The sequence below is a fragment of the Adiantum capillus-veneris genome, chromosome 20, assembly GCF_014529385.1.
Source record: "Adiantum capillus-veneris isolate H3 chromosome 20, ASM1452938v2, whole genome shotgun sequence".
NCBI lineage: Eukaryota > Viridiplantae > Streptophyta > Polypodiopsida > Polypodiales > Pteridaceae > Adiantum > Adiantum capillus-veneris.
In genome coordinates, this window is record NC_140950.1 from 75,564,589 (window position 1) to 75,575,996 (window position 11,408).

General features: G+C 41.2%; 1 protein-coding gene across 1 annotated transcript; it reads right to left on the minus strand.

Annotated features, from left to right (window-relative positions):
• Positions 1-9,145: 9,145 nt before the first annotated feature.
• On the minus strand, positions 9,146-10,998 carry LOC147432772 (uncharacterized). The gene is made up of 2 exons (XM_086491987.1): positions 10,622-10,998; positions 9,146-10,456 (listed from the first exon to the last, which is right to left on the minus strand). Exons 1-2 carry the CDS (start codon positions 10,996-10,998, stop codon positions 9,415-9,417), a joined length of 1,419 nt encoding a protein of 472 aa, XP_086348113.1. The 3' UTR covers positions 9,146-9,414.
• Between the last annotated feature and the right edge of the window lie 410 nt (positions 10,999-11,408).

The following is an 11,408-nucleotide window of genomic DNA, read 5'->3' on the forward strand; positions in this document are numbered from 1 at the left end:
GCACATGCCAGGAAGGTGAAAGAGGACAAAAGGGGAAAGGCAGGCAATGCAAAGAACAGGGACGAGGCCGAGGATGCCAAGGAGGAAGCGGAATGCAAAGAATGACAAGGAGAAAGTGGTGGTAGAGGATGCAAAAGTGGACAGCCCTAACAACGATGTGGATCCAACTACTGGTGTTGCTGTACAAAATCCAACATGTGATTTTACTTATTTGACAACCCTATCAGGGGAGATTTTTTGTGTGCAAAGAAAGAAGCACAATCGTGCCCAACTGTCTCCAGCATGCAAACTGTAGCCCTTCTCACATGCTTATGTATTTTGCACAATGTGCTTTTCATTTCACTAAATCAATTCAACTTTTGGCTTTTGTACTTCATCTCTTGTTCTCTCTATGGTATTATGCTGTGTTCAGCTTGTAACTGTGTTCCAATGTTACTATTCATTTCCATACTAAGTACTACACACGACATTACCAATTTGGTAGTACTATTTAGCACCAATTTGGCTCTATTGAGTACCAAATTAGGTACTTTCTGGTGATATAACAGCTCTCTTTGTTTATATGATAATTGTACTGTTTGTTTGCACTGTCTATTTGCCTCCATTCATTTGAACTATTGGTATTGTAATAAAATCTTGGTGGCTAGTGTTGAATTTTAGGCCCCGGTGCGGGCGCCCACCTCTCTTACTTTATTCTTTGGTTATAATGAGGAACAACAAGCTCTTCAATTCCATGTAAGTTTTCTTGTTATGTTTCTTGATTTTTTCACATGCATACACACACATACATACACACGCATACACACATGCATACACTCATACACACGCATACACACGCACAAGTTAACACGCTTGAAAATACACACATATGATGCACAAATAAACACGCATGCAAATACACATACGCACACACATGCATATGTTAGTGTAAGTTATGCATTAGTATGTGCATACACTAATTAGTGTGTGATTACACACACTAATTAGTGCATGTGTTCTTTACACACACTAATTAGTGTGTGCATTATTCTAATGCACACACTAATTAGTGTAAGTAAAGACACACCAAAACCTAAATTTGTTAATTATTAGTTACTTGCAAAATCTAAACTTGTTAAATTTGTTAAATTTTTTACTTGCAAAACCTAAACTTAACACACACTAATTAGTGTGTGCATTGATCAACGTGATTGGCCAATGCACACACTAATTAGTGTGTCAACACACACTGATTAGTGTGTGTTAAATTGGCCCATTGGCCAATTTAACACACACTAATTAGTGTGTGCATTGGTCAATGTGATTAGTGTATGTCGATGCACACACTAATTAGTGTGTGTTTAGTGTGTGCGGTCAATGGGATTGGCCAATGCGCACACTAATTAGTGTGTGATTAGTGTGTGCATTGGTCAATGGGATTGGCCAATTAGTGTGTGTTTAGTGTGTGCATTGATCAATGGGATTGGCCAATGCGCACACTAATAAGTGTGTGATTAGTGTGTGCATTGGTCAATGGGATTGGCCAATGCACACACTAATTAGTGTGTGTTTAGTGTGTGCATTGGCCAATGTGATTGGTCAATGCACACACTAATTAGTGTGTGAGTAGTGTGTGCATTGGTCAATGGGATCTAATTAATGTGTGTTAATGGGATTGATCAATGCACACACTAATTAGTGTGTGCATTGGCCAATGTGATTGGCCAATGCGCACACTAATTAGTGTGTGAATTGGTCAATCCCATTAACCAATATACACACTAATTAGTGTGTGCATTGGTCAATGGGATTGGCCAATGCACACACTAATTAGTGTGTGTTAACACACACTATTTACTGTGTGATTAGTGTGTGCATTGACCAAAGTGATTGGCCAATGCGCACACTAATTAGTGTGTGCATTGATCAATTGGATTGGCCAATGCACACACTAATTAGTTTGTGATTAGTGTGTGCATTGGTCAATGGGATTCGCCAATGCACACACTAATTAGTGTGTGCATTGACCAATGTGATTGGCCAATGCGCACACTAATTAATGTGTAATTAGTCCAATTACACAAGCCAATGCACACACTAATTAGTGTATGTTAACACACACTAATTAGTGTGTGCACAAGCCAATTACACAAGCCAATGCACACACTAATTAGTGTATGTTAACACACATTAATTAGTGTGTGCACAAGCCAATTACACAAGCGAATGCACACACTAATTAGTGTGTGTTAACACACACTAGTTAGTGTATGTTAACGTACACTAATTAGTGTGTGCACAAGCCAATGCACACACTAATTAGTGTATGTTAACACACACTAGTTAGTGTGTGCACAAGCCAATGCACACACTAATTAGTGTATGTTAACACACACTAATTAGTGTGTGCACAAGCCAATTACACAAGCCAATGCACAAACTAATTAGTGTATGTTAACGCACACTAATTAGTGTGTACACAAGTCAATCACACAAGCTAATGCACACACTAATTAGTGTGTGTTCATGTCAATTACACAATAATTAGTGTGCGTACATGTCAATTACACACACTAATTATGTTAAATTAAACAGTAATAAACACAAAAACATAAACATACCTCCATGATTAAGTCGTAGGTGACTTATTAGGCCCCAATGACCATCCAAGTGATCGTGCAATCGGTCACACTAATCATAAACACAATAATCTCTTATTAGTCAATACACACACTAATATCTTATTAGCACTCAAGGCTTTGCAAGACTCTTTTATAGGTTGTAGACACACCTTGGATTCTTTCCACATTGGATTCTTTTAACATTGGATACTATAGAGAATCCAATGTTAAAAAATCCAATGTTTGAAAAAAATCAATGTGTAAATTTTTAATCATATATTCGAATTTTTATTACCTAGTTTAATCTTTGTCGTAATAAATGCAGACCATGTCTTCTTCTTCCACACCACGCTTTCGCAGCATTGAGGATGTCATGGCGGACGGGATGTCATATCCCGACGCTCTCTCTGCCTATCATTCACAGTCGTCGCCTCAGCAGTCATCATCAGGGTTCGGCTGGTTTTGGGACGCTCTTGGTGGGTCCGTTGTCGAACCTGTGACCGATCCAGATGTGGAGAGGGAATTGCGTCTTCGGGCTGAGTGGTTAGGTTCGCAGCAGACCCTTACGCGGCGCTATTCACCGGCGCAACTAGTAGCTTTTGGATTATCTGAGGTCTTTACTCCGACTGGTGGCACTCCATACCTGCAGAGTTTTCCACCTATAGCTCCAGGTTCATCTTTTCCTTCACAGGGTCTGACACCATTGGTTGCGACACCACAGGGTCCGACGCCATGGGCGTCCACCTATCCCACCTTCTGTCCCAGATTCACATCTGCGCTCTTCTGGCAGTCAGCGTCAGGGCAGCTCGCGCGCTAGCACCGGTCGATCTCGACGAGGGGGCGGAGCTAGTTGTTCTTTTGTTGGGGGGGGGGGGGGGGGGGGGGGGGGGGGGGGGGGGGAGTACTACAGATTCTCCTCCACAGTCACCGCTCCCTGCTCCAGCAGAAGATGAGGACCATGACATGCCTGCACCAGATGCTCGCGGGTTATACTACCAGGTTCATAGAGGAGGTATGGTGGATCTCGAGACAGCACAAGGTAGGAGATTCCGCACACACGTCAACCAATTAATCCACTCCATATATATCAATTGTTTTCTCAAATTTGATCAGCAGGATCCCTACAACCTCACATATATAGAGACAACCATGCACATGCGTTTCCCCAACCGTGAGGGGCAACAATTCTGAAGGCAATGGTTGCAAGAGCATGTCAAAACATTTCTCAAGAACAAAAAATCTAGTGTGAGGAGAGCTACAAAGAAGACAATGGAGTCTCTAGAGCACAGCTATCAGCAAGGAAATGTTCATGATGTGGAGTGGGAGACAGATATGGAAGAGAAAGAGGACGAAAGGGCAACGGGTGCGAGGATGTATACGCGTCAAGTTGAGGCCAGATCCCATCAGACTCCTACGCATTATGGTTCGGGAGGAAAAACGGCTTGGAAAGACAAATATGTAAGTAAAAATATTAGTTTTATTGTAAAAAATCTAATGTTTTTCATTTAATTAATTGGTGGCTATTTTTTGTCAGTATAACATTACCATGAGTCGCCCGACCAGAGATGTGTAGAGATATAGAGAGAACCATACCGAGCATCAAACTTGGTGTTGGTTGTTTGAAAATCAAATGGTCTCTCGAGAGGAGTTCGAAAATGCGTGTAGAAGTTTGCAACATGTAAGTTCAATCTTATTTAAATTATCAAATTGTTGATTTTATATCAAATATTAAATAACAAAGTGTTAATTGTTTCTTTTTCTGGTTTTGCAGAGTCAAGGAGTTCCACGCGAAATGCCGCCATCTCCCCCGTGAGCATCCTCTATTTTGTATACGCGGGCCCCGCTTGCCCTATCCCACATGACCATCCTCTATTTTGTACACGCGGGTTTTTTTTGCCCTTTATGTAAATGCAATACCTATCATTTTTTGGCTCAATACCTCCTCCAATTGTAATTCCACTTATGTAAATGAAATTATCATTTTTTTTTGGCTCAATGTATTGTCCAATTGTCATATTTTATTGTAATTAATAGTAATTTTGTAAAATATTTTAAATAAATAAAAAAATAGATGACCTTTTGGATGGTCGTGCAAAGGATCATCCAAACGGTCATCTGTTTTTTTATAATAAACCCGTTTGCATTAATAATCGCGATAATGTCTACGCGGTAAACGTTGCGGGTATTCTTACAGTAAAGCCCGCAGTAATACTCACGAAAATATAGCCGCAGGCATTACCGCATATTTTACGGCTAGACCATTATCGCAATATTTGCCGCAGTCTTTTCCGCATATGGAAAATTTCATATTACAAATTTGTTTGTTTTTTTGCGGTAATGTGGGCGATAATACCGCGCATATGTTATAGTGATACTTGAGAATTTTCCCCCAACTTTCAACATACTTGAGAATTTTAAAAAAAGTTCCCCCAACTTTAACTCGGTTGACGACGAGATAGCATCAGGACCCAAATCACTTTTTATTGGATACATCTACTAATCAACATTACATTGGTTGTGGATTTTGAATGTTCAAGGTTTGGATGAAATATGCTTTGCCAAATCCATACTTCTAATATCCATAGTACTCCTATTATCTAGTGAGATTTGTTACGTATGCACTATTAAATAGAGCACTTATTATACAACTACACTAACCTTTGTTTACTATTGTCTCCTATGAGACAATTTTCAAGCTTGGCTTTGTTCGTTTGAATGTTCTCTTTCATTCATATTCAACAAGAACATTCAAATTGTATCAGTAACGTAGATAATTTAGTAACGTTTTCATTTAAAGTTGAAAAATTTCCTTCCATTACTGATAGGCAGTGTCTGAAGTGCAGGAAATTCTTGAATATGAAGCAATTCGTAAGCGTGATCACCTCCCCTAGCATCGTGGGCACCCTCCCTCTGTGAGAGCATCCAGTCGTGAGCCATCATAAGCAGGATCAGGCGTATGATGCTCGAAATCAAAATTCATATTGATATCTGAATCCATGGCAACATTGTGCAGTGGAAGGAAGAGAAAGAAAAATACCTTAATTCGAAAAATAATCTTGTAGTTGTAGTTGGCACCGCAGTCGATATTTAGCTCTGCTAATTATGTTGGATACTGGTTTGAAAAAGTCGTCGTCAACGAGGTTTGATGCGATGCTGCAATTTTTGCAATTTGGAAGAAGGAACGAGAAATTGACGTCCTATGAAGACGTTTGTTGTCCTTTGGCGAGATTATGTTGCCCTTGACCGGACACCAAATGGAGATTAAGGCCGAAATTATTGTTGTACAGTGATTAAGTTGCAAGATTCTGCATCTTATTGATTCTTGGCCTGCTGAACGATATGCCATGAATCGAGTTCCGTGCCCTCATTGTAGGCTAAAAGCACACTTTGGTGATACAAAAAGGACTGTCCTTGACAGCACCTTTGACAAATTTTTGAGTTACAATTTCGACAAGTCACATGCAAAACTACATATCATAATATATATGAGTGGATAGATCTTCAAAAGAAGAATCTAAAAACACAAGGTCCAAAAAGTTTTGACCTAAACTATAAATATTTTACCAATCCCCACTTTTTCATTGGTAGAAGTAAAAAAGGTCCTTTTTTTGTATCACCAAACCTTGCTTTTATCCTGTATGCCGAGACGCCTCTCGTTGTAAGGGTGTGTGCCAGAGTGGGCACGCATCCTAGTTCAAAAAATTTTGCCCAAACTTTTTGGGCCTTAGGGAAAATATGAAAAGCCATTTTGGAAACGACGATGGAAGCTGTTGCAGGCTGCTGAGTAGGCGAGGGGAATCCAGCGCTGCATGTAGTGCTGAAATGAGGCCGCTCAAGAGACGAGATCACCTCAGCACGGTCGCACGTGCCGTTCAAGGCCAAAATCGAGCGATTTTGAGCAGGTGATCTCGTCATCATCCTCCCTTGCAAGTGGGGTTGCCCAAAAGGATGACTCTCGTCGAGGCCTCGGTGGGGAGAAGTCACGTCCTCATGCACATGCAAGAGAAGCTCTAAAAAAAGGTGGGGCTCTCCACGCCCTTGTGTCCGCAAAAAGTAACTTGGCTCTTGATACCAGTGTAAGCTCTTGGGTGACTAGACCTAGGATCCTACTCCCAACCTCCCAATGTAAAGGGAGGATCCTAGCCTTATAATGCTCTAGCCGGATCCCCTTGTCCACATTGCCCAGCCTAGCCCCTGGCCCAGTGCGTGACTCCCTAGCCTTGCCCTTGTCTGGACATTGGATGAAGAGGAAGTGTTAATAGTGGGTGTGGGTGTTTGGAGCAAAAGAGGCGATGGTGCTGCTTGGAGTTGAGGTGGGGTAATAGGTGGTAATTACAGAGGTGGTGTCGATTGTAATTTGGGTACATAAGATGGAGCTCATAAAGATAAACTAGGAGTGGACATGGATAAAGAGTGTGAGACTAGCCATGGGTAGTATGATGGAGATGGACCTGTAGGAACTCTCCACATTAATGGCAGACGTGAGCAGTATTTGAATCTTGTGGATCTTGAGCCCTCACTAAAATTTGAATACTAGGATGCAACCCCCTAAAAAAATGATCCCATGATGGTAAGCGGATCAATGTTGAAAGTGGGAGTATAATGGTTGATAAAATTCCTGAAACTTGTGGCAGTTTGCTCAATGCTTTCATGAGATAATTTTGGCTAAAGGAGCATAATTGCTCAAAAAATGAGAAAATGTTTGGAGATTTGCAAAAAGCGGCTAAGAATTTTTGCTAGTAACCGGAAAAAATAGGAATAGAATTTGCTTGGAGCTTGAAAAACAAATTCCAATCTTCACCCTTAAGTGTGGTGCTAAAATAAGTCATTACATGTCCTTCCTCAACAATGTACGACGTCTAACAAGCAAAATTGTTTACGTGAGTTGCGGGATCGTCCAAGGTCGACCCATGAAATGTCGGGAGTGGGATGAGTGGTGCATCACGTTCATAAATCTTGAGGAAAAAATTTACATCTGGAAGAGAAAATCTTACCTTCACGGTACTTTAGGACAAAATTCTTATTATTGTTTGTATGAGTCATGCACCGGGATTTTAGGTCTCATAGATGCAAGGTCAAGGATCGAGTGATTGCCGATGAGAGGTGCACCACAAACTTGTTAGTGTTGTGTGACTGATTGAGTGTGGGTGCCCATAAAAGACCGGGGTGACCCACACATGAGTCTTGTAACCTAATGTTTTCCTCATTCTTGAATGTACTGACATTGTCGTCATTCTCTCCTATGTTATCTTCTTACTATGTTTGGGCATGAGTGTCTGAGCGTGATAGACAGAGCATGGATGTAAGGTGGAACCAATGGTGTGCTTCTTCCTCTCTAAAAACATGGGATTCCCTCATTGACGGCTACAAAGAGGTGAGTGACACACCGATTGCATCCGTTGAGCTTTCCTGCATTGAGGTTGAGTGTTTATAGCCTTAGTGGCTCACGCATGATGCATAGCAAGGCCCCAACATTTTGATATAGATAGACATTAAAAATATGCTAGGCATACAACCATGTTAGTTACTTAGCAAAATAATTATTAAGCCCTCTTGTAGCTAAAAGATGTAAAAAATATGCTAGGCACACAACCCCATCAGCTACTTCGGAAAAGAATTATTATGCCCTCTAGCTCATAGCTAAAAGATGTGAAAAAAATAACTCCTAGAAATGAGAGAAACTAGAAAAAGAGATTTGGTATCGTGTTGTATCATCGATTTCCATAACATGACTCTGGCATATAGCTTCATCGACATATTAGGTTAAGTGTTAAAAATGTGTATGGCCTTTTTCAACCCCATTAGGAAATGGAGAGCAGTAATTATTTTCCAGATCAATGGTTGACCTTCTATCTGCTCTCATTTAGAACATTGTAGAGCCCTAAAGTCATGGTCACTTACAGAGACATACCCTAATCAAAGTACCATGCCTATAAAAGGTCTGTGATCCATTCTTTTTCTGTGAATAGACTATCATCCATTCTTTTTCTGTGAAAAGACTATCATCCCTCTTAAACACCTATCTCTACTTTCCTCCATAGCTCTCTGAATATAAATTAGAAGTCCATGTAAATTTTTTGTGGCTTTGTTAACATTTTTCTTTGAGGTCCATTAATCAATCCCAAAATGGCTCTCATAAAAAAATAAACACCTTAGGTTTTGGTGAATCGTTTGGACTTACTTTTTTCTCATTTTTGCTGAAGTTCTTTTCCTACCTCCTAATCTATATCTCAACATTGTGAAGATTGCATGTTGAAAAGCTTATTTTAAGCATGACCGGCCCAAAAATTTTCAACATACTTGAGAAGTACATACATCACTTGCCATCCCCCAAATTTTTTAAGATACGATTACAACATTGGATACATCTACTAATCAACATTACCTTGGTTGTGGATATTGAACGTTCAAGGTTTGGATGAACATCCAAATCCATACTTCTAATATCCATAGTACTCCTATGCCCTACTCCTTTGCATTCCTCATTGTTATCATATCCAAACGACCTTTGTTTATTTATTATCTCCTATGAGACAATTTCAAGCTTGCCTTTGTTCTTTGAATGTTGTCTTTCATCCATATTCAACAAGACATGTGGCTCCAGGAATGCAAATCACAGGAACAAAATCAAGCTTTACATTGGAGATAGCCAATAAAAAGCCTCATTAACATCGAGGCCATGTGTACAAGTCAAAATTATCAAATTATTTGCAAGATCTTGTTAAATCTAGTACAAAACAAAAACAGTTTAAGGTTAAAATAATGGGCTTTACTCCTTTGACAATTCCTTTGAACATGCCACCAACGAATCTGTTCAGTATGTAGGATCTAGAGCACATGCCACCTTGATAATAGGAATTCTTTCTCCATGGATTGTAGGGTTGTAGCAAGGGGGCAACGATCTCCAAGTATTTGAAACTAGGTTGCAAAGGATTACTTGATCGCCGATGGAGAGCATGAGGAGGTTAGCTCGGGCAATAGCATGTAGCTCTATGGCATGTACGTTTCGCCAATAAGGGATAGAGACTATGAGAGTATAGTCATCAAACAGACGCAACCACCTTCCATCTTCAAAGTTGTACTTGTACACGAAGACCCGACTTTTCATGCATGTTGGATTTCGCTTAAATACCAATAGGAGGATTTCCGCATCCATTTGCAGCAATTCATACCTCGCATCTAGCATGCTTTTCTGTGAATTGGTAAAGTCGTTAGGCATGCTCACTTGGCGCCAGTGTGATCCTTCATACAGAGACAACTGAGGCAAGATGTGATGGTGCATGCGATGAAAGGTTGCAAGTGTGCCTTGAAGGTAGTAGCGGACATGGCGGGGAATGTGTGGGTTTGTGTGCAATGGTATGGATGTCTCTGGTACATTCCTTACATAAGGACCTTGGAGCACCAATTGCTGGCGCATTGGGTCAGTAGGTGTGTATCGGTCTATAATCAAATGCCCAGGCTCCCGAGGTGATACACGAATGATGCTAAATTGACGAGTCTCATTAGTTTGTTCCAAGCGTAATTTACCTCCAAACCCAAAAAAAGCATACCTCCTTGTAATGAGTGGCAATGTCACCTTGTCACCGGTGAAGGCGTTGCTGAGGATTAAAAAGTGGATAGCTCTGGATGGCCTGACAAGAATGTACTCCCAGCACACCACATTCCCCAGACTGCACATTGGCTCGATACTCATATCTGGATACAAATCTCTGTTCAAGGAGCGTTGTGCCGGGTGTGGTAACGAGTGCCATGTATTCCAGCCTGGATCAAATGCTACGGTGCCATATTGAGGACGACGGAGGGTAACTTGGGGTCTAGCAACCATGCAGTAAAACCAGGGCAGGTGCAATATGGGCCTGCCAGCATATATATTTTTGAGAGAAACGCATGACGCAGAAGTGCATATATGAAAGCGAGAGAGAGAGAGAGAGAGAGAGAGAGAGAGAGAGAGAGAGTTGCGTTAAAAACCTGGACTGAACCGATCTGTAATAAACCTCAAATGGAAGAGTATAATAACTTACGGCTTGGCCGGTTGAGGATTAAGGAGGCCGAAGAGTGTTGCAATGGCGTAGGTGAAGGAGGGATGAACTGCACGCAGGCGAAGCAACTCTCTAATGGGGAGACTCGGGAGCAACTCGTATACTAGAAGATCTTCAGGCACGAAGATATCGTCACCTGCACGTTGTAGTTGCTGTTGGCGTTCATCGTCATCACCAATATCACCATCACCATCACATGCATCAGGTTGGTGGTGGTGTTGAATGATGGGAGTTGAAGGTGATGAGGGTGAGGAGGAGTAGGGTGGTGGGAGCGCTGCAGTTATTCTTGGTGGTGAAGTGGCCGTTGTTATGTAATTTTGCAGTTGCTGCTCGCCATCCATCAAACGCTGTCTCTTCATTTTGCAGAGAAACAATGTTTTAACTTTTCACACAAGAAATTACAGGCGACAGCTTTTATATATATATTGGGTCCAGCGAAGAACTTGCGTCTTGTCGGGGCACACGACACACAAAAGGGTGGGAAGGACTTGCGTCTTGTCGGGACACATGACACACAAAAGGGTGGGAAGGAGGACACAAGCACATGAGGGAATCACATCTAGATGCATTTTGTCTCTCTATTGACACCGTACCATCTCTAATACACGGGGAAGTTCAATTTGCATGGGAGATGATGCTAACTTGACACAAATTAAATTGGCTACATTTTTGGCAACGCAGCCAATTGCTGCTAGTAGATCTCATGTCAATGTTCACCCAGTAAATCTGTTTCCACATGGATCTTTGCAAAAGGCCACCAACTTGAGGG